A 27,626-nucleotide genomic window follows, 5' to 3' on the forward strand; every position below is an offset into this window, starting at 1 on the left:
CCCGGCAAAGGTCATCATACAGGGCGACCAAGGCAGTCTCTGTACCAAAACCCGGCCTGAAACCCGATTGAAATGGATCTAGAAAATCAGTTTCATCCAGCAGCGCCTGGAGTTGCCCAGCCACAACCCGCTCCAACACTTTGCCCAAATAAGGGAGGTTCGCTACTGGTCGGTAGTTAGCCACCAGCCTTGGGTCCAGGTTTGGCTTTTTAAGGAGTGGTCGAATTACCGCCTCTTTCAAGGTGGTAGGGACCACTCCCTCTCTCAAAGAGGCGTTCACAGCCTCCTGGACCCAGGTGCGAACCCCCCTGGCTGATCTTCTAATTAGCCAGGATGGGCAAGGGTCGAGCGGAGTTGTGGTAGAACGGACAGATCCAAGCACCCTGTCCACATCCTCAGGTCTCAACAATTGAAACTCATCCATTAATACCTGACCAAAGCACGGTGCGCTGGATACATCCTCTGACTCTGCAGTAACTGTGGAGTCCAACCCACTGCGAATCTGAGCGATTTTTTCCTCAAAATGGATGGCAAACTCATCACAACGAGCTGATGAGCAGTCCAGGACCTCCACCGGATTTCCCGGTTGAAGAAGATCCTGGACCACCCGAAACAGCTCGGCTGGACGACATTCTGAGGAAGCAATACGGCTGGAGAAATATTGCCGTTTCGCCAGCCGTATTGCCACGAAATAGGCCCGATAATGGGCTCTAAGTCGTGTTCGGTCGGACTCCCAGCGGGATTTCCTCCACCTGCGCTCCAGCCGTCTCCCCTCTCGCTTCATCGCCCGCAGTTCAGAAGTATACCAAGGGGCTGTCTGGGCTCGGCGAGCAGGGAGAGGGCGCTTAGGCGCAATCGTGTCAACAGCCCGGGTCATCTCCTTATTCCATAGGGTGACCTGAGCTTCGACAGGAGCGCCGACCATATCAGACGGATAATCCCCCAGAGCATTCAGGAATCCATCTGGATCCATTAGTCTCCGAGGGCGGATCATCTTAATAGATCCCCCACCCTTGCAGAGGGAAGAAGAAGCTAATAGACTAAACTTGACCAGGAAGTGGTCTGACCATGACAATGGGGTCACGACCAGCCCCTCCACATCCAAACCACCATCTTCCAGTCCCGTTGAGAAAACCAGGTCCAAGGTATGGCCCTTCTCATGCGTTGGGCCGATGACACATTGAGACAGCCCCATGGTTGTCATGGCGGCCATGAAGTCCTGAGCTGCCCCAGTCAAGGGAGCCTCGGCATGAATGTTGAGGTCCCCCAGCACCAACAGCCTGGGAGTCCTCAACACCAGGTCCGAGACTACCTCCGTCAGCTCAGGCAGGGAGACTGTTGGTACGCAGCAGGGTGGGCGGTACACCAACAGAATCCCTAACCTGTCTCGCGAGCCCAACACACAATACAGGCCCTCGAGACCTCCTCTCAAAGAGATAGGAAGCCTGGTCAAGGAGATAGAACTCCTATAGACTATAGCAACTCCCCCTCCCCGACCCTCCGAGCGACCTTGGTGCTGGACTGAGTACCCAGGCGGACACAGCTGGGAGAGGGGAACACCACCCTCCTCTCCCACCCAGGTCTCAGTAATGCACGCCAGGTCAGCCCCCTCATCCAGAATTACATCATGGATGAGGGCAGTTTTATTTTGTACTGACCTGGCGTTCATCAACAGCACCGTGTGGCCCAAGGGTTTGCTGATATGGTCGCCTGATACCTATCAGCTACATCCAATGATTAAAACATTAAGAATGCTAGCAAAGAAAAAAAAATTCTGTACGTACTATCACAGCTTCGTAAAACACTGTCCACTGTCTCAGCCATTAAGTTCCAAGATGGAGGAAGCAGGTATAGTGATTCACTGATTGGTGTGGTGCTATCCTGTTATACCTGATAGTGCCTACTGAGATGGGGTGAAAATGACAGATCTCCATCTCTGAAAACCAAACCTGGTGGCAGACCAGCCATCTGTTTTGTGCCTCAGGTGACTCACATGGGTTTCTTAGGTGACATCTGGCAGACATACAAAGACACAACACAGTCCTGCGAGAGCAAAGACAGAGGTTACATCTGAGGTGAGATGACAGAATGTGATCACTGTAGAATAGTGCTAAAAGGAGAATAAGAGTTCCTTACTCTTTTATTTGATTATTTTTAATATATACTGCCTCTCTACATTTTTTTTGTCAATGCAGTTTACAACCCACAATATAAAATACAGCAAACTTTACATTCTTTAACAAGTAAGTAGAAAATATGTCAGATTGGTTACAGACAGTATCAGAAAAAGTCCAATAAATCAATATAAAGTTTACTAAACTTTTTGTATATAATATAATGAGATATCAATTAATGTTAGCAGAAACGGATTGTATGCAGAAGCTGGAATCAGTGGGATAAGTAAGTTAAATATTGATCAAGTCTCAATGACTTTAATATAGCTAAGGCTTTATAAAATCATGAAGTCGGAAGGGGGCCTATAAGGCCATCTGCTCAATGCAAGAATACAAATCAAAGAGTATCTGCTAGGTAGTTGTTTAAATTTCTCTTGAATGCCTGCACTGTTGGAGCACTCACCACCCCCCAAGGTAGTTGGTTCCATTGCCAGCTACCAATCTATGCACATTTACACAAGAGTAAGTCCTGTTTAATTCATTGGGACTGTTACATAACAGCACTGATGTTACCTGTCTATCATGGGTTTGGAGGGAAAGTTCCATCCTATGGGGAGTGGAAGGCGGGACATCAGGAGGAGGGGCTGTACTGTATAAATATGTGATGCCTGTGTGGAGAGTTTAGGAGATGCTGAGACAGACTGTGAGACACTGGGAGGGACGAAGCAGCAGCTGGGGACGAAGAAGCTGTTGTGGGAGTCTGTGTGTCTGACAGGGTACTACTGTGTGTCAGAGTACCAACCTGAAAGGTTCAGGGGTCTGTTGGTTAGCCAGAACTGATGGGTTCAGGGTCTGTGCTTTAAGTTAAAGGTTCTAGGTGAACCAAACTGTATGCTTGTGTGTGTGAGAATAAGCCACGTTACTTTATTTTATTCACCTGATTGCTTATTTTTCCCTGTGTGTATTTAAAATAAACCTTATTCTTTTTGTTGTTTAAAAATCCATCCCTGGTCTGTGTGACTTATTATAGGGAATGGTTGGTGGCAGCTTAATAACTGTGTGATAGATCCCAGTAGGTCTGGGTTTGTCACATTGATTGGTGGCCAGCGTGTGGGATACGACTGGTCCAGTTGTCCAGTGGTCTAGCAAAGCCTTGGCAGGTGTGCCCAGAGCAAGGGGGGTCCAGTCAGGGACAGTCTGAGGCGCGTAGGTAATCTTCTAGGTGTACCTCACGGGGAGGTGCACTAGTAGAAGAACGTGCCAACTGGGGAGACTTAGATTAAGGTGCTCTGAGGCAGCCTGATTTTGGCGGGAAAACGCTGAGGCAAAACTGCGTAGCAACAGCGAGCTAGCTTGCCAGCTGAGAGGCCCAGCAGAGGGGGGTAGGCTCTGACTCGATACTGTTGCAAGTAGTGCTGAAGAACAGCAGCAATCTCTAGGGAGAGCTGGTTCTGAGGCAAGAAGGAAAAAAGTGGTCGTTTTATTTTGAGGCTTGACTTTTTAAAGCCGCCTGTTCTGAGGGGGGATTATGCCCTTGACTCGAAGCAAGATAGCAGACATGAGTGAAGTGAAAGACCCCCAGATTGACCAAGGTTCTGAGGATGAATTTGGCTCAGTGCAAGGTGACAGCACAGGAGAGCAAGACCCAGAACTCAGAAAAATACTCATAGCCCAACAGCATGAACTGAGGGTGAGGGAAATGGAGGAAAGGGAAAGAGAGAAACAGCGGCAATTTGAATTAGAGAAAGAGAGAATGGCGTTTGAATTAAAGAGATTGGAACTGATGAACCAGAACAATAATAATAATAGGGATTCTGAGGGGGGCCAACTGTCTAAGGCTGACCTGAAGAAATTCCCTGTGTACCACAAGGGAGATTGTCCCGAGGTGTTCTTTTCCTTAGTGGAAAGAGCGTTTGTGGACTTCTCAGTGAGGGAAACTGAGAAGATGACCATCATGCGGTCTTTAATCAGTGGTAGCCTGGCTGAGGTTTATGCCGAGATGCCTGAGGAACGGATGAAAGATTTCGCAGAGTTTAAAAAACTGGTGTTTGCAAGACATGGGATAAATGCAGAGCAGCTGAGACAAAGGTTCAGGTCCCTCACCAAGAAGCCAGAACAGACTTTTACCCAAGTGGGGGCCCAATTGGTGAGGCTGCTTGAGAAATGGCTGTCGCAGGAGGGAACAGAGACCTATGAACAGCTTAAAGACTTGATAGCCCTGGAACAGTTCTATTCAGTTCTGCATGGGGAATTGAAATTCCAGGTGAGGGAAAGGAAACCGAAATCTGTGGCAGCAGCCGCAGAAATCGCGGATTTTATCTCCCAAATAAGAAAGCCCTTGGGTGAGGGGAAATCTGTAGGTAAACCCAAAGAAACCTACAGCAAGTACTCTCAGGGACCAGGGAAAAGCCAGCAAGGGGGAGGGGCCCATGGTGAAGGGAAGCCCTCAGGCATGAAACCAAGCCCTCAGAATTTGGAGGGAAAACCCAAACAAGAGGAGAGAGAATCAAAATACACCAGAAAATGCTATTTCTGTCAGGGAAAGGGTCATCTGATCTCAGAGTGTGAGAAATTGAAGCAGCTAAAAGGGATGGTGCCTCAGAATTCTAGTGGGACCAAGCCAAAAGCTGTGTTCTGTGTCCAGAAAGAGCAAGGCTCAGTGTCACAGAGGGAGCCTGTTGCCATGGCTACTCAGTCTGGAACAGCTACCTATGCTGATCAGGCTGAGGAAAATGGTCCTCTTGTGGAGGTAAAGCGCTGCTTGCTGATAAAAACAGATTCTCAGTTGTTTGAGACAGCAGGGGTGGACGTAGGAATACTTGACCGGCAGTATAGGGGGCTGCGGGACACTTGTTCCCAGGTAACCCTGTGCCATCCAGATATTATTCCTCGGGAGTTTATAATCCCAAATGAGAGCATAAAGGTGGCAGGGATTGAGGGGCAGGTAATCTCTCTGCCAGTAGCAGAGGTACCTGTCAACTTTCAAGGCTGGAGGGGAGATTGGCGGCTAGCGATTTCATCGACTCTGCCAGCAGCCGTGCTCGTGGGAAATGACCTGGCTGAACATGTGAAAAGGGTGCTAGTGATTACACGCTCACAAGCCACCACGGGGACAGTTCAGGGGGGTAATGATGAGCCAGAGGCGGAAGCAGAGGGGAGTTCAGAAGCTGTGGTGGAAACCTTAACCACAGACAGCAGATTTGGACAGGAGCAAAAGGCAGACGCCACTCTCCAAAAGTGTTTTGAACAGGTGACTGACGCCCAGCTAACACCTGAAACCCCAGTGAGATTTCTGGAGAAAAAGGGGATTTTATATAGAGAGACCTTGAGGAACATCTCAAAAGGGGGAGATGGGATCAGAAGTCAACTGGTGGTACCTGAAAGGTATCGCCCCATGATTTTAAAAAGGGGTCACTCTGACATGTTTGCTGCACACTTAGGGGTGAAAGGGCCCCTTGATTTGATCAAACAAATTTGGGAGCAGGTCACCCAGGATGACCCACAAGATGTTGTGACATACATAGACACCTTGATGAATGACCTAAAGCGAAATCTAGAGCTGGCAGCAGAAAACCTGCAAGCGCAGAAGGTCAAACAGAAAACATGGTATGACCGCAAAGCTAGAGAGAGGCACTTTGACCCAGGGGAGGAAGTGCTCTGGCTTAGGCCCTGCAGAGAGAATAAACTGCAGCTCAAATGGGCAGGACCATATAGGGTCATTTCCAAGATGTCAGACCTGAACTACCTAATAGAGCAGGAGGAGAACCAAGCAAGGAGGGTGGTTCATGTGAATGCCCTAAAACCCTACTACAGAGGGGAACAGAGGGTTTTATTCGCGATAAAAGCAGCTGAGAGTGAGGAAGCTGAATTACCCTTCTGGGAGGGTAGAGGGGAAGTAAAATACAACCCAGAGGAGGTAAAGATCAGTCCTGCACTCACCCAAGACCAGCAGCAAGAACTAAAAATGCTGCTTAGTAAATATCAGCAGGTGTTTTCCAACAAGCCGGGGATAGTGAAGGGAGTGATGCATCGGATCCACACAGGGGATGCACCCCCGCAGGCAGTATCCCCATACCGAGTAACGGGACCCTATAGGGACAAGGTGCGGAAGGAGCTGGACGAGATGCTGAGGGAGAACATAATCGTCCCCTCTTCTAGTCCTTGGTCCTCTCCGATAGTCCTTGTAGACAAGCCTGATGGGAGCATTAGGTTTTGTGTCGATTACAGGAAATTAAACCGTGTAACCACTCCTGATGCCTACCCAATGCCCAGGCTAGACAACCTGATTGAAACCATAGGGGGTTGTCGGTTCATCTCATCATTGGACCTGGTAAAGGGATATTGGCAATTAAGAATTGATCCCAGGGATCAAGAAAAGACTGCCTTTTGCAGCCCTTTTGGTCTCTATGAGTTTCGAGTCCTGAGCTTTGGTCTCAGAAATGCACCAGCCACATTCCAAAGGCTGATGGACCAGACCTTGGCAGGGCTCAGTGACTTTACAGTGGCCTACATTGACGACATAGGGATCTTCAGTAATACCTGGGAAGATCACCTGATACACCTGGAGTTAGTGCTGCAGAGGTTAAGTGCAGCAGGGCTAACAGTAAAGGCCAGCAAGTGTCAGCTGGGTAGCCCAGAAATAAAATACTTGGGTCACATGGTAGGGGGAGGAATGATAAAACCCCTGGAGGCCAAAATAGAAGCTGTTCGTGATTGGCCTAGACCCAACACCAAGAAAAAAGTCAAATCATTTCTTGGGTTGGTGGGCTACTACAGAAAGTTCATCCCGAGGTTTAGCGAGATTGCGGCTCCGCTGACCGATCTGACGAGGAAGAAGGCTGATGACCGCATCCCGTGGACCAGCGACTGTGAGGCGGCGTTCCAGAGGTTGAAGGAGGCGTTAATCAACTATCCTGTCCTGCGTGCTCCAGACTTCAACCGGGAGTTCGTCATCTACACCGATGCGTCTAACAGCGGGGTAGGAGCAGTTCTGTGCCAAGAGGATGAGAATGGTGACCAGCATCCAGTGTCCTACCTGAGTAGGAAACTTCAAAAAGGTGAGAGACATTTGGCAACCGTGGAGAAGGAGTGTTTGGCCATAGTCTACGCGATCCAGAAGGCCAAGCCTTACATCTGGGGAAGACATTTTGTTCTGTGTACTGACCATTCACCATTGCAATGGTTAAAGACAATGAAAACCCACAATAGCAAACTTATGAGGTGGGCTTTAAACCTACAGGACTATGACTTTGAAGTGAAGGTGGTCAGAGGGTCAGTGAACTGGGTTGCTGACGCCTTATCAAGAAGACCTGAAGATTGAAGACGGCGAAAGAAACATGGACTATGTGTATATGATGATGACAAAAAGTAAAATGTACCTGGTTTTGAATTGGTTTGTATGAATAAAGGTAAATGGATGTATTGTATATGGTAAATGTTTAAATGCATAATTGCTATGGTTTAACTTAGAGTGTAAGGATAAGTAAGTATTATATGGTATGTATAACTGTTTTTGTGTATTTTATACAGGTTGTTTTTTGGTGAAAAGCACCTTAGCTTTCCCCCTACAAAACAACTTATAAAGAGGGGAGGTGTTACATAACAGCACTGATGTTACCTGTCTATCATGGGTTTGGAGGGAAAGTTCCATCCTATGGGGAGTGGAAGGCGGGACATCAGGAGGAGGGGCTGTACTGTATAAATATGTGATGCCTGTGTGGAGAGTTTAGGAGATGCTGAGACAGACTGTGAGACACTGGGAGGGACGAAGCAGCAGCTGGGGACGAAGAAGCTGTTGTGGGAGTCTGTGTGTCTGACAGGGTACTACTGTGTGTCAGAGTACCAACCTGAAAGGTTCAGGGGTCTGTTGGTTAGCCAGAACTGATGGGTTCAGGGTCTGTGCTTTAAGTTAAAGGTTCTAGGTGAACCAAACTGTATGCTTGTGTGTGTGAGAATAAGCCACGTTACTTTATTTTATTCACCTGATTGCTTATTTTTCCCTGTGTGTATTTAAAATAAACCTTATTCTTTTTGTTGTTTAAAAATCCATCCCTGGTCTGTGTGACTTATTATAGGGAATGGTTGGTGGCAGCTTAATAACTGTGTGATAGATCCCAGTAGGTCTGGGTTTGTCACAGGGACTTATCTCTAAGTAGCCACAGATAGGGTTGCAATGTAATTTGATGTGGATCCAACACACTAATAAAACATATTCAATCCAAATAATTATACAGTAGTGAGTTATTAAATACGTTTCCAAGGGACAGCCATATTTGTTTGTTGCAGCAAAAGCAACAAAGACTCTCATGGAACCTTGAAAACTGTTGAATTTGGCAACCTCACATGCTTCCTTTAGTAGGTTTGGCTGGGAGGGACCTTACTGGGCTGAGGTTACTATTAATTACTAAGAGCAGTAACAAATGGTTCTGTCTCCATTTCTGAGTTCAAAGAGAGCCACCCATCTCTGCTCTGTATTTCCTCCCCCCCCTCTTTTTTTGTCTGTTGAAGTCAGTGAGTCTATTGAGGCCTGTTGTTGAAATCAGGGAGAAATGTTTTGTTAGTTTGCTGTTTGATCTGTAAGTAAAGAAACTGTACGTAAAGAAAAGGGGTTTTATTCTTTTCCCTGATAATGTCTCAGAGTGAGTTATTGAGAGTACCGTAAATACTGTACCAGTAGTTAAGGAAAAACGGGGGTGGTCAACTCTCGGGGACTTGAAGCTAATTCTGCTCTGTAAATCCCTGCACTTCTGCTGCGCGGCTAGAGGAATTTTATCCAGACATTCAACACTCTGCAACAAAGACTAGCAAGTTTATTGAGTGTAAGGTTTTATGAACTGTAGTCCACCACACCTCCCTCTGTGAGCCTGCCCGGGCTTTAAGATAATCAGGGGAGGCATTTCTCTCAGCCCTGCTACCCTCACAAGGTGTGCTTGGTGGGGACACGAGAGAGGGACTTCTCTGTTGATGCTCCCAGATTTTGGAACTCCCTCACATGGGAAGCCAGCCTGACCCCATCATTGCTATCCTTCCACAAGCAGGCCAAGACCTTTCTGTTCAGGCAGGCTTTCCCTGAATACCAGGTGGGCTGAGAAGGGTTTTTAAATGAATGGTTGTGCTCTGTTGTTTTAAATGTGTTTTAGTATTGATTTTATTACTGTTTTAATGTAATACTTTTAAAAAAATCTTTTTGTATATGTACTGCTTTCAGCTTCTACTTATTATTATTTTAATTAGGTAAGCCACCTTGAGTTCCTTTTTGAGGATAAATAAATAAATAAATACTTTAGATGCAGTTACCAACAGTAAACAACACAATACATAAAATGACACAGACTGCATCCCATTAGCAGCAGATTCAGACAATTTTAATTTAAAATATATTACTATTATTACTGAATATTACAAAATAAAGGCAACACGATTAATAAAGCAACTAAAATGTTTTAAGATATAAAATAAAGTGTAAACGTTTGGCAATATCCCTGTTAACTTGCAGCTAGAGTGAATGCTGGAGCCCAGAAGATTCGGATCAAACCTGTGAGGTGATGAGTTCAGCCAGGGACTGTCCCTTGGCTGGGAAATCTTTTTACTTGGACATCCCCAGGGGCAAGAATTTGGAATTTCTGACAGAGAATGTGAAACAACTTGGTGGAGTAAGTACAGTGGAGTTATTTCTCTTGAGGCTTTACCAGGAGGGAAAGGAAGACCCACTTCCATCCATATTAAAGCATTTTCAATATCAAATTGTTTTCAAGAATTTGAGAAGAAATTTGCAAATCTTAGTAAGTTCTTAGAAAGAGAGAAAAGCCAAACCAAATTATTTCCTCACTGTCCCAAATTGAAATGAGGTGTAATGCTTCTGTGGCCGAAGATGTAGCCTTCATGCAGACTTGAATCCAATTGTATTGTCTTTATAAATTAAATTGTTATGATGTGACATCAACCACATTTAGCTAGTGTAAGGTCAGTCCCTGTTTGAAATATGCTCGCATGCTGTCAGTTCAGACAAGGGATACCTCAAAGGTAGACAGAACTATTGTTTGGACAACATTTTCCAGGATCCACCAGTTAAAATGGCCAGTATCCTAGCTGTGATGCATGGTGGAATTCTGGGACTTGCAGACTTGGGTCTGGAATACACATTGTCATTTGACTGTTCAATAATACTGCTCACCTTACTGCCATTTAAATAGAAGAAAAGTTGGACTATGCAGAGTTTTCTCTAAGGTTTGTACTTAAACCATGTAGTTTTGGAATTCCATCAACTGTCCGAGGTAACCCACATATTTATTTAAAATATTACTTGTATTAACTACTGCTTGTAGACCTACAAATGAGAGAATTCTCTTGATCTTATGAACTTCATAGAGCAGTGGTCCCCAACCTTGGACCTCCAGATGTTCTTGGACTACAACTCCCAAAAGTCTTCACTACCACCTCTGCTGGCCAGGATTTCTGGGAGCTGAAGTTTCAGAACATCTGGAGGCCCAAGGTTGGGAACCACTGGTATAGATTATGACTATATCTCTACACTTGGGCATGCTCAAACAATTTAATCATCCTTGTATTTCCATATCCCTCTCCCACTCAGATGATTTGCTAGAAGAATTGTGCCTCTTTTATAGGATCATAACTACTATAAATCATAACTCTGTCTACCACTTGAGAGCCCACACATAGAGGTCAGCGAGAAATATGTTCAGTGCATATTTAAGAAAACCTACCTATATATTCGCGAAGGCTTTCACGGCCGGGATCTAATGGTTCTGGGTTTTTTGGGCTCTTTGGCCGTGTTCTGAAGGTTGTTCTTCCTGACGTTTCGCCAGTCTCTGTGGCCGGCATCTTCAGAGGACAGCAACCAGAGTACAGGTCGCTGTTCTCTGAAGATGCCGGCCACAGAGACTGGCGAAATGTCAGGAAGAACAACCTTCAGAACACGGCCAAAGAGCCCGAAAAACCCAGAACAACCAAAACCTACCTACTTTGTATTTCCAACGTTACTAAACCAAAATGTAACTTATGACATATTAATACTTGCTACTTTGATGTGCCTCCTAAATTTCTAGTGGGCTTTTCTTGTTATATTTGAATTTACTTTATTGTCATTGTACTTCCGTACAACGAAATTAAATGCCATCTCCAGTACACATAATAATAAAACACACAAGAACATAGAATCCATAACATGAAAACATAGCACATTACACATATCTGTGTATCTAGGGAGATAACATATGAAATACATTATATTAAGGGAAATTGCTTGCAAAAATGTGCATAGTAAGAAAAAAGTCTGCAAAATATTTATTTTTGTATATTAAGAGAAGCATCTAAGTGTCAAGTCTTGGGTTTCATAAATCACTTAGTGGTTTACTCATTTTTATGTGAGTCTTTTTAAAAGGCTAACGAAACCAGAAGTGGAACAAAAATGACTGAAAGAAATTAAAAACTGAGAGAAAGTGACTTACTCACTCGTTTCTACACTCTTCTCCACTTTATCACTGAAATGAATTCTGTTATTTCTTCCTCCCCAGGTTGTAGAGAGTTTTCTAAGTAAAGAAGTGACCTGTGTTGTCTCCAGCAGCCAAGAGGCCAAACAGGAGAAGCGGGCAGAAAAGCCAACTCGTGCTGCGCGGAGGGAAACCCAAACTGAAACTCAGCCTTCAGCAGATCTTCAAAAAGATTGTGGAGATCCTTTGCGCAAGACTTTAGACCCAGTAAGCCAGGAGTCCTGGGCATGGCAAAGCATGTGCCTCACTTCAGCGCAGGTTGAATAAAATAAAAGTTGTTGGGGAGTGTGGAAAATATGCAACTTTGGTACTGTTTATCTTGGTACTCCTTTAATGTGTTTTTAAAATTCACCTACTGATCTGGGTTCTACAGTATGGTTATTGTCTGCTAATTTGAGAGGGACTGTGCTCTGCCCTTAATAATTACTTTTTAATTTTATTTCTTGTGACACACCTGTACTCTTCATACTTGGTATGAAAAGTAACTGGGTATGCAACTCCTTGTTTGCTGGTTTGTTTTGAGTGTTTGAAAAGACTCCTGGATAACTGGTAGATTAGATTCCAAGACCTGAAATGATGAATTGGTCTATCCATATTCTCTTTCCCAATACCTAAGTTACAGGAACAATTGGGAGGGAAGGGATCTCTGATTCTGTTGGAGGTGGAATGCTGGTGGATGTCTTTGAACATGAAGCCAATTGTCTGCGTGTAACTAACATGTATGTTTGTTTGTGCATTATGTAAATGGTACCTGTAGGGAAACCAGAGCAGTGTCAGACGTGCAAGGGATTAGAGAGAAAGAGTTTAAAGGCTCCCCATTTTCGTGAGGTTATTGAAGAAATCTGAGCATTGTTTGCACTAGACAGAAAGCCCTTATTGTTCATGGAAAGAGGGGACTGTGACAGCAGGAAGAACTCTCTCTTAACACCAGCAGGCATGATACTATTCAGGCTGCCCCTTCTTTTTTCACTGTGCCTAGTTTGGCCCACTATTCCACTCCAGCCATCCACTTGTAGTATATCGGTCGAAGCTAATCTTTCCTGAGCTCTAGATTTGTTGACAGTCCTCCATCACCCCTAGCCAGCCTGGCAACTGTGCATAGAATGCATAGACAATTCAGCCATATTGGTGCAGACCACCTGTGGAGATTTAATTGCTAGGTGAGCACTTTTTCCAGTGTTCGATTGGCTGAGAGAAGTCGCTGCAACTGCTGAACAAGGTAGCAAGCGGTTTTATATTCTGTTGCCTTGGAGTGCCGAAGTGCTCACTGCAAAGCAGCTTTTTGATGGGTTCAGGGTTTCAGATTATAATGCTGAATCCCCCCCCTCCATTTGACTAACCTGCATTCACATTGTGATAAGTACCAAATCTTTCTTTTAAACCCCAAAATGTTACCGTGCTTACTAAGAGAAAGATAACTGGGTGAGGATTTCGGCTGCTAGAGTGCCAGCTTGTCTTCTGCACCTCCCCATGCCTGTGTTCTCTGTCTCACACCTCTAAGCTTCTAACCTAAAAGGCCAAAACTGAATCCAAAGAAATCCCACATGCCAGACTAAGCACACATGCATTTGACTTAATTATCACCATTCTTTTTTTGCCAGATTATAGTCCCATGGATGTTGTATATCAGGAATTGGGGTATCTTTCAGTTGGCTGTTCAGAGAGATGTCCCCATTTCTATGTTCAGCTTCCATAAAACCCTTTAACTTTGCCTTCCTTTCCACTGTCAGTCTTGAGGCAGGTCTAGGGAACCTTTGGTCTTCAAGATATTTTCGCCTGCAACTCCCACCAACCCCCACCAACCTCATGGGATTGTGAGAGTTAGTCTAAAACAGGCATTGTCAACCCTTTTTTTAAACCATTACCATAAACACAATTTGCAAGAAATATAGGCCGAATTAGGATTGTATAAGTCACATAACAAATCTTATACGGTGGTGTGTGAAAAATTGTTTCCAGCTGACAGCCCTCTTCAAATGTGCCAGGCCCCCGTTGAGAATGGCTGGTCTAAAATATCTGCAGAGCTCTGCTTTAGCATGATATACTTTATATGTTGAGTTTCTAAGCCGTATGGAAAGTGACCAGCTCAAGAGGAATTCCTAGAAAAAGGTACCTGCTGGGCTGTTGTGCTATTGTCTGTTCTCTCTTATTTTCTGAAGTGGGGTCTACTGCCAAGATGGGGGAAAACCCTGATTCTCCATCTCTATCTGTTTTGACATCACTCTGCTTGTCCTGATCTCACCCTATTGACCTTATTTTTCAGGCCCTGATTAGTCGTGGAAAGAAGCTCTTGCATAAAGCCATTGGCAATCAGGTGAGCAAGGAGACAACTCTTCACTTGCCTATACTTGCAAGGTGGCGCTTTTGTGTGTGAGCACTTGCTGCCGCTCACATATGACAAAAGTGGAAATATGGTTCTCCAAGAGACATGTAAAAGGCAGTGTCCCACATTCAGAGTGGATACCCACTGAGCATAAAAGCTCAATGGACATAGCCAAGCTGTATTCTGCAAAGGGAGGTAAGAAACTGTCCTGTGTCCACAAATAATATGGCTGAGACAGATATATAAAGCTGCTGAATATTGACCACCTGATACTTCAGAGAAATCTGGGGTGGGGCTGAAAGCTCTGAGTTAGCAGAACTAAACTCAGATGATAAGTCATATACAATATGTTGGTAGTTCTGTCTCAAAGCTGGTGGGTTACCATGGTCCCATAATTGTTTTAGGAAAAGCATTCTGTCTGCATATGAGCTGTTCATGAGCTGCAATGGGTAGCCATTCTGAACGCTTGCTCTTTTCTTTTCAGGACAATATCGGTGGCAATAGCATTCTTGTCAGTGCACGATCCTGGGGAGTACAGATTATACACATAGATGGTAAATTTTTATCTTGTTGCAGCTGCTTTGAACAAATGATTGCCTTGAAAAGCTACATACATATGCTTCAATAAAATACATACATTTAAATTGGTCTTTTTTCAAGGTGATTTAACTTGTCTTGATTTCAACTGGTGTATAGCATAGCATTATACAAAATCTTTTTTGTGTCAGAGCTGTGCAGTGCATCTATCTTGCCACAAGATGACAGTCAAGCAAGGAATCAAGAGGTTTTATAATACAGTATACGGGTGTTACTAGGGATTTATACAGATGTAAGAGTGAGTGATGCCTTTTCTTGGGCTACTAAAAATTAAACAGATTGCAAGCTTTCATGGAGAAAATTCAACTTCTTCAGGCTTAGCACAACCCTTCATAGATAGTGCAAAAAATGGTAGAGTCCAAAAATTGGTGGCAAGTGTCTGTGAGCGTTGATATAAGTCCTCTGAGGCTGCGATCTCAAGCCGCTCTGCAGTACGGTTTGGAATTTTTACACCCCTCTCTTAGGACCAATTACTCTCTGATTGCCCCCACACCCACCCACATTGCCAGCTTTGAAACTACAACATTTTTTTGGCTGTGGGGGTGGGGAGCACAGCATAAAGACAGAGAAGCCTCTAGTGAACGTTAGGGATTATAATTTGGTTTATTCACCAGGTAGAAAGAGCCAATGGTGCCGAATCAAAGTCAAAACAATCTTTTTTACCTGGTGAGCATAAAGAGATATTTCTTCACATTGTAGTAACCTCTGGCTGATGTGAAGAATTCATGTGGTTGGTCTTAAGAGTCCACATTGTCTTGTAGGTGGTGCTGTGTGCAGCCATTAATGGTATTCTATAGGCTCCAAAGATTTATATAATCCAAGGGATTGAAAGAAGCTGACCTTTTAGACTTTGATTAGTGTTGCCAACTTACTTAGTGGTTCCGGCTCTTGTGCCTTTAGCAAGAGGTTGAAATGCTGACATTACTTGTAATAGTGCTAGTATGAATGGAATGGATAGATTCACTTTATTTTTTACCTTCCCTTGAGCCACACTGTTCTTAAAGACACAGCCATGTGGCCTCTCAGTTGCCAACCTGAGCTTTAATTGGATGGCAAGGTAAGCATATTCAGATATTAGTGTCACCAGATCAAACTGCTTCTGAAGGCACAAACTGCAGTGTCTACTTGAAAACCCGGCAATAATAGAACACCCAGTTACTTGAACTGAGGTAACGGCGAACCTGGCTTCTCTTCTCCCACAATGTAGGTGTGCTTCTTTGGCCCTCTCATTTACCTTTTTCTAAAGACTGGAATATAATACTGGCTCCTTAACTTTCCTCCTTCCTCAGAAATGGTGGCCTACATACAGCGGTTATCTAAGAAGCGTCCTTCCAAGGTTGGTACCAATAGAAGTAGCTTCCTAGTGAGGCTGTTATGATTTTGCAGAGCTTGTTTGTTGATGGTAATGCTGGGAAAAGGTGAAGGCAACAGGAAAAGAGGAAAACCAAACAAGAGGTGGGTTGTCTTAATAAAAAAAACCCACTAATACATAGGGTCGCCATAAACCAGAGGGAACGTGACAGCACATAAGGGCTCAACCCAGGGCTTAAATGGCAGATTGGGGAATATCTTGCTTAAGATAGATCTTGTTTGGAAGGCTTGTGTGATTGAAATGTTCTGTTTACCCCCCCACAAAGAGATTTAATGATGCTCATCCCAGATATCTGGAGGCAGTTTGTCCTGCTTCAGAGCAGGGAGCCTAGTTAAGACTCTTTGGAGGATCCCTTTCTGCTGTTTACACCATATTAAAGTATCTTGCCCACAGTTGGCAAGCCGTTTCTTAGAAGTGTGGTGTAACTAGGAGACAGCTAGCAGGAAGATTCGATGTGGATTTGGGGAAAGTGTGGAAGCCTCTTTCTTCCTCGGCCCCTAAGTGAAAAGGGCCAGTGCTAATGCATGGCCAGGGACATTCTGGGATGTCGCTCCAAAATGTAATGTTTCCAATCTCTGTCTCTTGGACACACTGACATAAAACACTTCTTTTCCACCAGCGAAGAGGTTCGCAAGCCCATCTCTTGACTGGTGGCACTGGCGAGGGGGCCGGGTTGCCATTGGCTGCTTCTGTTAACTGCCTCCCACCATGCTTTTGCCAAGTTCTTTAAGAATAAAAGGGTCTGTCTCCACATGTCAGTGTTGACATTATATTGATTCCAATCCCAGCCATATCGAGTGCTGTTTCAAAACCTATACTGTATTATAGCACCAGTTTTATTTTTAGGGGTCCTGAGGATATCCAGAGGGGATTTTCTTTTCTACACTTGGCCACGTTCTCTATCCCAAACCTTCCTCTTTTTTTCGCTGATTAAAGCTACGTATAGGAGATGGACCAAGCAAGCCCTGGTTGGGGAGAATGCATCCTTGGAAAGGGGCTGTCGGGATCCATCTTGAAAGGGGTGACGGTGCAGCTGCTCTTTGAGAAGCCCCTCTGTGGAGCTTGACTTCTCTACCCCAGGCACAGAGACTCGGATTCCTAAGGAGGCTTCTCAAGAGAATCGTGGCAGAGCAGCTCCGAAACGTTGTTGGAGGATACAGGTTATCCACCTGCATCCTAATCTGGGGTGTTTATTTTGCCAAACTAGGAAAATGGACAAATTCAATAGGCGCTCAAGTCCTCTTCACTTTCCGGTAGCTGTTGAAAGAACGTCCTGGTGGCTAGAGCTGTTGATAGTGGAACTGGCGGCCTTAGATGGTTGTGGTCTCCCTTTTGTCAGAAGTTTTTAGATATAGGGTGAATTGCTCTCTGCTAGGGATGCTCTATCCTTGAGGGTTTTTCAACTCTGCAATTTTATACCGGTAAGTTTACCAGGAAAGATAACTTTGTTTTTCTCCCTGGTTGTGCTAATGTCACTTTTAAATACTTGTCTTGTATTTTGTTGTGATTTTATCATACTTTGTTAAAAACGTTGAAATTGTAATCAATACTTAAGTGTCAATAAGTAAATGATAAATCCTTTACTCCTTTAACGTTTGCAGAAGGTTCACTGTCTTACTCTTTCTTACCGAGTGTTTTCCTTCATCTAGGTGAAGTTAGGTGTTTTTGGGTTCCAACCTCCAAAAGGTGAGTATGGAAGCTTTCTTGGAGGAGTTCTTAGACCTGGGTCATCTGTTGCCACCTCCCATTTCCTTCCACATCTTCCAGCCTTGTGTTGTGACTTGGATGCATACTCAGGTGTGCGTTATACACCCTAGTCTTAAAATGTGAAGCCAGAGAGGAATGCCTCGACATACATTCTCATATAACTTTATTTATTTATTTATTTATTTATTTATTTATTTATTTATTTATTTATTTATTTATTTATTTATTTATTTATTTATACCCCGCCTATCTGGTCCAAACGGACCACTCTAGGCGGCTAACAACCATAAAAATAATATAAAACAACAAAAACAGACAATTCTAAAAGAAGAAGGCACTACATTAAATCATATAATACACAAAACAAAAAACAAAAACAAAAAAGAGGGGGGTCAAGAGGAGTATGATGGAAAGGCCTGCCGGAACAACCATGTCTTCAATTGCTTCTTGAAGACACCCAGCGAGGGAGACCTGCGGATCACAGGAGGTAAGTTGTTCCAGAGGCGAGGAGCCACCGCCGAGAAGGCCCGATTCAACACCAGGAGTAAACTTTTTTTCTAAAAAAAAAGTGGAATGTTGTGGGAGAAAGTTTGAGTGCAGACAGCAAACCAGAAGAGAAGTGTAGGGTCCTGTGTGTAGATAAATATTGAACAGATGAACCAGACCCTGGAGAAGTTAATGTTTTGGACCACAGCTTGCCCAGTCCCCATGGCAGCCAAGGTGGGGACATTGTGAACCAGAAAAAGGAACTGTTTCAGGCACTGATAGTAAAATAGCCGCCTAGAGTGGTCCTGAGTTGACTAGATAGGCGGGATATAAATTAAATAAATAAATAAATAAAATTTCCTTCTTGTCCCTTTATCTTACTGTACTACAAAGGCACTGTAAATTTTCAAAGCCTTTTGTTATTCTAGTAATGAAGATAATTTTACCATTTATTGTCTTAACTCTGTTTTATCTGTCAGACATTTTTCGGCTTCATACGTCTACGCAACATTTTGCCTTCTGCCCTTTTCCCCTGTGCCCTTCAAGGGAAATCTTAACCGTTCCCTGGCATTTGCAACAGCTGATGGGCTTCCTTTGTGTGGGCAACAAGGTCCGACACCATTTCCTCTTCCCTGGAGATGTGCTATTGTGGCTGTCAGCCCTGGACGGCGTCCCATTCGCTAACAATGGAGCGTTGGCACAGCACTGGCACCGTGCCTGCCCACAAGGCGGACTGTTGTTTTAATATAATAATCGCCTTGTTGCACAGTGTTTAAGTAACAGTCACCTGCAACAGCTTGCTCAGCTATTTTTTTTCCCAGAGCTTGCAGCTTAACAGCAATTTTACCCTCATCAGTCGTATCCCAGTGTTTAATTTTTAAAATGAGGTGCTGAGGTCCAGGCGTACTTGGCTTCCTTTGACCTTTCTGCTAATCCACAATTAGCCTAGTAGTTGCTGTATCGTTACTTCCTCTGATGTTTTAATAAGAAGAGATGCTGAAAGTTGCTCGTTTTTTTTCCCTGTTTCCTTCCTAGTGTTGAGGCTGAAAGCACACTTCCTAAAAATCGAAGATGTGAGCAGGTAAAGGCTATACTGTTTTTTCCTCTCTCTCTCTCTTGACTTGAGAACAAAGGTGCCAGGAGCTTAGATCAGCCCAAGGCCCTGGCCTCCAATGGAGAGGCAGCTCTGTAGCAGAAAGCAGAATATTCCACCTCCAAGCAGAACTTGGAGAAATTACTCTTTGGAATTCAGCTCCCACAGTCCTCCACCCACCCCAATTATATTCCTCCCATGGATATAATTTTAAAAAGAACTTATAGGAACTCTGCTACAGTCAGACAATGGTAGCAGGACTTCTAATCAATGTATGACTCTGGATCCTTGTATTTGTTTTTTGTTTTTTTAAATCACCAAGCTGAGATACAGTGCTTGCGAGCTGGCAGTGCAAGCAGCTGTTCTTTTTCTCTCGTTGTTTTCATTCTTGAAAACACTCCTTTTCTTTGTGTAGCAACTAAAGAGTTTTGGACACTGGCCATGACAGCTGTGGGATTCTGGGAGTTGTGGACCAAACAGGAATTTTTTTTTTCTGTGCACTGGGTTTGAGGCTGTTGAGTTGTTTTCAACATCTTTCCCCTGTTTTCCCCTGGGGTCTTATATTTTGTCCTTCCAATAAATTCTTAGGGGAGCTTATACATGCTAGTCAGAAATATTAACAGTAAGAAATTTATTAGCATAAAGATACTAAAGATTAAATGCTTGGGCATCCAAAAACTGAAAAGAGCAGCATAAGAATTTAATGGCTATAAAACATGGTAAATTAATTAACTGACTAGATTTTGAGGAATTCTGATACAGTGTTTTGTGTGAATATGGCCAGTGCCTTCTTAAGGGCTGCTCCCTTTAATCTCAGGACTGATCCAGACTTTTCACTCCTCAATCTAGGCAACTTTGTCCATTCTTTAAACAATTCAGGAATTTTCCTCAGCTGTATTTCCTGGCTCGGAAAAGACATAGCCCATTTGTACCTCCACAATCATCTTCTGTCTCAAAGTAAGTTTGTGTGTGTGTGTGTGTGTGTGTGAGAGAGAGAGAGAGAGAGAGTCAAGGTAGTAAATAACTCAATAGGATGGTGAATAATACGCAGGACTGAAAAACTGTCAATGTAGTAAGGGAACAAGATGGACAGCTAGAAGCCTGTCCGTCACTACAGTTGTTCTTACCCTAAGCTTATAGAAAAAGTCACAGGTCTGGACTGATGATGTGTTCTGAAACTCAGGCCAAAATAGGTGAGGCTCTCAAATGTTGGGAGAAGATAAGGTGAACAGATAAAAAAAGTACAGAGCTCCTGTACCTTTAATAAGTATGTGCAGGAGTAAAATTCAGGGGGAGTAGCTTGCATTAAAAGCTTCACCTGATGAAATTTCCTTTTCTAAGCAACTGCTGAAGATGCAAAACCCCTGTACCCTATTTCACTTGGTCATGCGAAGAGGGGAGAATTAAAAAATTCAAAACATCTTGAGTAAATTTCAAGGTGGAGAAAACAAAGTCTAGGACCTGGTTAGGAGAAATGAAAGATTCTGACTGGATTGGTGCTTCTCCTCTTCTGCAGAGAACCCAACAGCCGCGGCTCGCTGAGTGGGTCAAGCCCTCCTGCTGCCGGCTGCCTCGTGCCCAAAACACGGAAAGGCTATTGTGAGTGTTGTAAAGGAACCTTCGCAGAGTTGCATGCGGTAAGCAAGTCTTCCACTCCAGCTCTGGCTGGTGGACTTCCCCAGAGAAAACATTTTTTTGCCTTTTTCTGGACCAGGTGCCTTAAGCTTGTATGTGCTGAAGCAAAACCGGTTCCTTGATCTTCAGAGATGTAGTATTTGCTCTATGATGCGACTAGGGCCAGGCTGGCAGGATGCTTGCCCATACCTTACCACTTAAAATGTTGTCCAACCGTATGCCTGACTTCTGAGATATCAGCACTAAAATACAATAAAATGGATATTTGCACTTTAATGGATTTAATATTTTTGAACCTGAGATTCTCAGAAGGATGACATCTGCCTCCCATACCATCTCTTGTGTTTCTCCCCCTGTGCTTCCAGAGAATCTCAGCATATATGCAGCTTTAGGTACAAATGTGTCATGAGACCTACAGTGCACGTACCACTGAGCTATAATGGTATTCAGTGCTGCGTTACTGGAGATGGCTCACATGCCTACGTTGTCCCTTCCATTTGTAAAACTGAGAAGCTTCATTTAGAATTCTGTCATTTTCTGTTAAGGCTGAGCAAGTTGCTGAACCACGTGATAAGGAAACCTAGAAAAACACCCGTTTCTGTACTGCCACTGCAAACGCTTGTTGGATGGCTGTCTTAGGATTTCCTCCTAAGCAGAGCTTGCAGATACCCTTATTTTGGGCTACAATTATCAGAAGCTCTTCCCCAGCATGGTCACTAGCCATGTTGGTCAGGGGACGTTGAGAGCTATAGTCCAATAATTTAACATTTCAAAACTCTGCTTTAAGATGGCCTTGGTCTCCTTTTCCACCCTCTCTCTAAATCAGTTTAATAATAATAATAATAATAATAATAATAATAATAATAATAATAATAATAATAATAATAATAATAATAATAATAATAATAATAATAATAATAATAATAATAATAACAACAACAACAACAACAATCACAACAACAACAACAACAACAACAACAACAACAACAACAACAACAACAACAACAACAACAACAACAACAACAACAACAACAACAACAGTGTGCTGTTGAGGTGATTCCAACTGATGGCAACCCTTTCCAAGTTTTATAGAGTATTCAAAAGTGATTTTCCATTCTCTTCTGGAACTTTATGGCTTGCCAAAAACAACACAAGCCACCTCTTCTCCTGTGAAACACAGAGGGGGAACTGAGCTCTCAGTCTGTGGCTCCATAGCCAGCTACTCCAATGGACTGAGCTATCTAGCCAGATCTAAACCAGAGTCCAGCTCATATACAACAGGGCTTACTATCCTTTGGATGCTTGATCAAGTAGGAGGAGGACAAGAGACACTTACTGGCTCATCGTCCTTTCTTTTTTCGCATCTTCACACATCTTTCTCATTGCTTAGTACTCTCTAACACTGCTGTCTTGCCTTCCAGCACCTTCAAAGCCCACACCATATGGCACATGTGATGGAGCCTTCCCACTATGCTCCCATTGATAGACTCATCTCTCAACTGACTAATGACTTTGTTGCTTTCTCCTCTACTCCACCATCAAGGTAACACCCCAACGCCCAAATGTCACTCAGGGACTTTGGAGGGGCCAGAAGGAATTTAAAAAGTATCCAAGGAGTGAGGTTCAAGGAGTTCTAAACCCATGGGATGGAGATCTGATCCATACTGTTTTACAGATTCAGGGAGGATGATTTGTTGCATGGCTATGGCTGTAGAGCCTTATTTGGACAGAGTAGGGGGTGGTGGAAGCACTTCTTCACAAAGCATGCTAACCATTTTATTTTTGCAGTATATGTTGGGATGGCTGTAAGTTGAGAGAAGGCTCCACCAGTCAGAATTTGGAAAAGTTACTTTTTGGATTACGACTCCCATAATTTCCCAGGCAACATGGCTACAGCCAATCTCCTGGGGGCAGGGGGTTTATTTAGGTTAAAAAAAACCTATTCCAAGCTCTCCTACATGTAAAGGTTTGAACAATTTAAACTAGATTACCAAAGGTCTTCAACACTAGCCGCAATAAAAATTCGTATTTGTTTTTGAGGGAGAGAGAAACAGAAGCATATTTGTATATGAAAACATGGACAAAAGCTTCAAATTCCTGAGCAAAGGTTGTGTTTAGGGCCACCTTGTTCTGCCATTCTGTCTGTCTTCCTAAGCCATTCTCTTGTACCTGGTGCTGGCATTTGATTTCCAGAGTTTTATACTGTGTAGCCTGACCTGGCTTCTGCTTACCTAGCTTGGTGGAGGAGGGGGAAGGAGTAATGCGTGTCTATGCCTACACATTGAGAGACAGCATACGTGTCTGTTGGAGCCAAAACTGGAAATTGGTATTTTCCCCCATCTGCCCTGACCATCCTGCATCTTGCTACATGTTATTTGTGACAGACCCCAGTACCAGGCAAAGTGAAGCAACTCAGTCAATAGATGCTGGGGGTCAGGGGAGGCAGCACAGCATTCTCCCTCTCCTGGATGACAAAGCTGTTTGTTGGCCTGCTCTTTTCATTTGTTGGAGGATGCTCTTACAGTGCCAGTCTTCAAGTGCCAATCTGGTCAGCTTCTCTGTGTGAATAGATGCAGAGGTGCCATCTTGGTTTTGATTTCAGGCAACAAAACCTCTTGGTCTAGGCCTGAGATGACCAGAGCCATTAATATTGGGTGCCAGGTGTTAACACAATGAAATTGCAATCATGAGCATTTTGACTTACCCAGTACAGTGAAAAATACTTCTGAGTAAACATGTCTAGAGTGGGTGCCTCGACTTACAACCATAATCCGTTCCAAAAGATGGACATAACTTGAAATGGTCGTAAGTCGAAGCACCATTTCTCAGAGAATGCATTGAAATACAATTAATCCGTCTGGCCAAAGAAAAAAATCACCAGAAAATATCACTGCAAGACTCATTGGAAACATGATTAATCCCTTCCAGCCAAAGACGAGGGAAAAAAGAAAAGCAGTCAAGCATGCAAGACCCATTGGAAATGCACAGAAAACAAATGGAGCAGATTGGAAATGCACAGAGAATAAACGGGGCAGGTCAGAAATGCAAAAACAAAAAAAACAAAAGGAAAAAGCAAGGGAAGCATGCCGGACCTATCGGAAATGGGGAAAACCTCCAAAAAAAGCTTCCAACCCTCCAAGACCCATCGGAAATGGGGGAGGAAAAAGCCAAAAAACAAACAACCCACCAAGACCCATCGGAAATGGGGAACCCCCCCGAAAGCAACTAACCCCCCAAGACCCATCACAAATGGGGGGAAAACAAAAAACAAACCCCCAAGACCCATCAGAAATGGGGGGAAACACTCCAAAAAGCAATAAAACCCCCCAAGACCCATCAGAAATGGGGGGAACAAGCAAACAACCCCCCAAGACCCGTCACAGCGCAGAAACATAACCCCCCGGCTCAAAACCACGCTGCAAAACCACCCAGAACAGTTTTTAAAAAGCAGAAAGCAGCACCTTACCTTACAAGGCAGCCTGAAGCCTCGCTGCAAACAGACACACATTCTCAGAAGCAGAAGGAGGCAGTCCCAAGCCTCCTCTGAGGCACACTCTCTAACTGCTGGGGTGAAAGCGCTACAAAGAAACAGCCCTGTTGCCACCTACCGTTAGAAATTTGAATTTCCCACCTTTTTCCCCTGCCTTTTTCTGTTCGCAAGTACAGTGGTGCCTTGCTTGCCGAGGATCATTCGTTCCGTTCAAATCGCTGTTAAGCAAAATCCTCGTCAAGCGAAATGAAAAAGCCCATTGAAATGCATTGAAAACCGGTTCAATGCGTTCCAATGGGCAAAATACCTCAGCGTCCAGGTAAGATCCTCCATAGGGCAGCCATTTTCCGGTGCCTGTAATATGAGGAATCCGTCCTAAAGCACAGCGGGGAGCCATTTTGCACAGCGGGCAGCCATTTTGAAACCCGATCAGCTGTTTTTGATCATCGTAAAGCGAAAAATCGGTTCCCAAAGCAGGGAACCGATCATCATCAAATGGAAAAACCCCATTGAAACATCGTTTTGCAATCGCAGTCCCAAAAAAACCATCATAAAGCGGATTCGTCATTAAACAGGCTAATCGTCAAGCGAGGCACCACTGTAGAAGCAAAATTTTATTGCCAGAGCTGGTTGCAACTCAAAATGGTTATAAGTAGGGACATTCATAAGTCGAGTCACCACTGTATAGTAAGAGCTGTAAATAGAGTAATATAGTAAGAGCTGTAAATAGAGTAATATAGTAAGAGCTGTATTTGTAGCAAAGAGCTGTATATGTAGCAAACAGTACTACCAGCTTTTACTAGTGATAACGTATGGCCAAATCCTGAGAAGGCACCTTTGCTGGTGTGGTATAGTGTGCTGGCTGAATGACTACGTTATTAAATTCACCACTGGCATAAACTAATCACATACAAGGCATGAAGATGGCTGTCTGCAGTATGGGGTTAATAGTGGCCCAGATTCCAAAGGTATGCTACAAGAAAACAGTGTTTGTGAAATAAATAATGTTTGGGACTTTTGAAAATGCCATATTTTAATATGTCCTTCTCTTCCTGTCAGGATGTCTCCAGGTATTTCTAATGGTGTCCCTTCTGGATTTCAAACCGAGGCTGTTGAGAGCATGTCAGCCCGACCTCCAACTTTAAATGAAGGACTGCAGTGTTGTAGATCTGCTGAGGGCCCAGTGGGACATCATGACAGCCGAGGGGGTTCACCTCACTTGCTTGAGGACCAAGGCATTGCCCAGCTAGCAGAGCAACAGTTAGAGATGCTTAGCATCCCTGTGTCTCCTGTCTTACTGCCTCCTGGGCTAGCTTGTGAAGCCCATGAAAGGGACCGAATGTTTGCAGAAACTGCCCCAGAGGCCACAGCTCTAGCTGAGGTCAAACACGATGCCCTCCCTCAGGAGACAGGGCTCCAGACAGAGCCAGCTGTGCTCTCTCGCAAGCGCAGGCTCTCCTGCAGCCCGTACAGACAGGCAAAAAAGAGGCAAGCACCTGCGTCCGATGAGAGGCAGAGAGGTGCAGTTTTGCTTCCCGAGGAACAGCAGGTTGATGCAACAGAATATGTTTTTGGTGAGCCAAGTCAAAGCCAGACAGCTCCTAGACACCTCGACCCGTCTGCAGGTCTGCCATACACCTCCAGCCTTTTTGCGGTTCCCTCACAATTATCTCAGGAAGGCCTTCCCAGTCTCTTGTGCAAGCCTGTTGCTATAGACACTGAATATCTCAAAAGCCCAGTGCAGCAGCTAGACCAGGAGGAGGTGTCTGCTCTCCATCCAAATAAGGAATGGGACGTGTGCCAACACTGCAACTTTTCCAGGCCTCATGTTGGATTGGGAAGCTCGTCTGGCTTTCCGATGGACAAGCGCATGGCTCCCAAGCTCCTGGGCTCTGTAGTCCATAGTTCTTCACTTCGCGTGCCTGAGGTAACTCCAGCGGTGTTGTCAGAGCCACAGAACCGAGGGCCTGGCTCTTGTCTACTTCTGCCTTCCAACTCACAGACTCATCTCTGTACTGAAGAGAAGAGTTCTTCCTCCATTTTGGAATGGGATGGCCCACTCCTTTGCGTGCTGGCAGGTGCTTCCCATCTCCCTTCTGAGGGAGTGGTCGATGCAGCACTGCTGGGGACCTGCATCAGCCTGCAAGACAGCAACTACGAATCCCATCTCTGCTCTGTGCTTCAGCAGACACCAGATCAAAGCTGGGCTTGCAAGGATGACCTTTCACGTGACCAGAAGAGCCACATGGAGATGGAAAGAGCTCCCTTTACTCCTGTGCAGGCATGCCTGGAAAACTGAACAAGGGAAGCTAATTTTGAAATGTTGAGCTGCCTGCCTTCTTGCCACTACCTTTCCCACGCATGTGACATTATAAGACTCCTTAATTTTTATTGTGTTGAGTATGGAAATAGGTTATTTTCTCCCAGTTTTCCTCCCATCCCTCTTCAGGTCTCTTCCTGAGCACTTATTGGTTGCAGAATATGACTCTGCAGGTTTTTATTTTTAATGCCACATTTTCTCCCTCTTCCTTTCAAATAAATAAATACATCTAGTGTCTCTAAGCATTTACTTTTCTCATAGGCTTTTTTCTTTCCTTTTTGTGACTAGAGCTTGGGCTGGGGCGGGGGGGGGGGAGATCCTGGCATTTTTCTTTCCTATGATGCGTACTGTACATATCTGCTATACGTGCTTAGCTGCAACCAGCCAAAAGTCACATGGAGAGCAAGATCTCCCTGTGTGCAGGGCAATGATGACAATGAGCCGAAACTTTTGCAGCTGCTCTGCAAAGATTAAAAAACAATACAGACACTCTCTGTAAGTCAACCATTTAATCCAGGCTTGAGTCTTCCCCAACTCACTGCCCCCCCCATGTTTTGGCCATGCTGTTTGGAGATGATGGGTGCAACGGTCCAGCTCCATAGGTGGGAGAAAACCGTAGGTGGGATAGTCTGGTTAGGTAGACAAAGAAAAAAAGGGGGGTGAGGAAGCAGTGAAACAAACAGGCATGCACAATTTAAGATCTGTGAGCTGCTTGGTACCATCTCCTTGTCTATCTGTATCCTACTGGGGAAATACTCAGTATCTGTTATGTGACCATTAGCTGCTCCCGCAGCAACAATAAAAAGTGGGTGTCGGGATATGTGCACACCTACATTCCTATTTCTTACGGCTATTTTTAACAGCCTGTTGCAGCTAACCCGGCTGTTCCTCAAAACCCACCACTGCTGGGAGAGGGTGTTTTTTTTTTTTTCCTCCTGATCCCTGTTCTTCAGAAGAAGCAGGTACAGGAGGGAAGAGAA

The 27,626-nt window shown here is 44.3% G+C and overlaps 1 protein-coding gene across 1 annotated transcript; it reads left to right on the forward strand.

Annotated features, from left to right (window-relative positions):
* The first annotated feature begins 1,944 nt into the window (after nt 1–1,944).
* Nucleotides 1,945–26,891, forward strand: DBF4B (DBF4B-CDC7 kinase regulatory subunit). Its single transcript, XM_078377803.1, has 11 exons — nt 1,945–2,075; nt 9,610–9,766; nt 11,648–11,830; nt 13,887–13,937; nt 14,431–14,500; nt 15,833–15,879; nt 17,565–17,601; nt 19,144–19,189; nt 20,718–20,838; nt 22,258–22,379; nt 25,386–26,891. Exons 2-11 carry the CDS (start codon nt 9,659–9,661, stop codon nt 26,623–26,625), a joined length of 2,025 nt encoding a protein of 674 aa, XP_078233929.1. The 5' UTR covers nt 1,945–2,075; nt 9,610–9,658; the 3' UTR covers nt 26,626–26,891.
* Nucleotides 26,892–27,626: the final 735 nt, after the last annotated feature.

This window comes from Pogona vitticeps, chromosome 6 (assembly GCF_051106095.1).
Source record: "Pogona vitticeps strain Pit_001003342236 chromosome 6, PviZW2.1, whole genome shotgun sequence".
In the NCBI taxonomy this organism is placed as follows: Eukaryota; Metazoa; Chordata; class Lepidosauria; order Squamata; family Agamidae; genus Pogona; species Pogona vitticeps.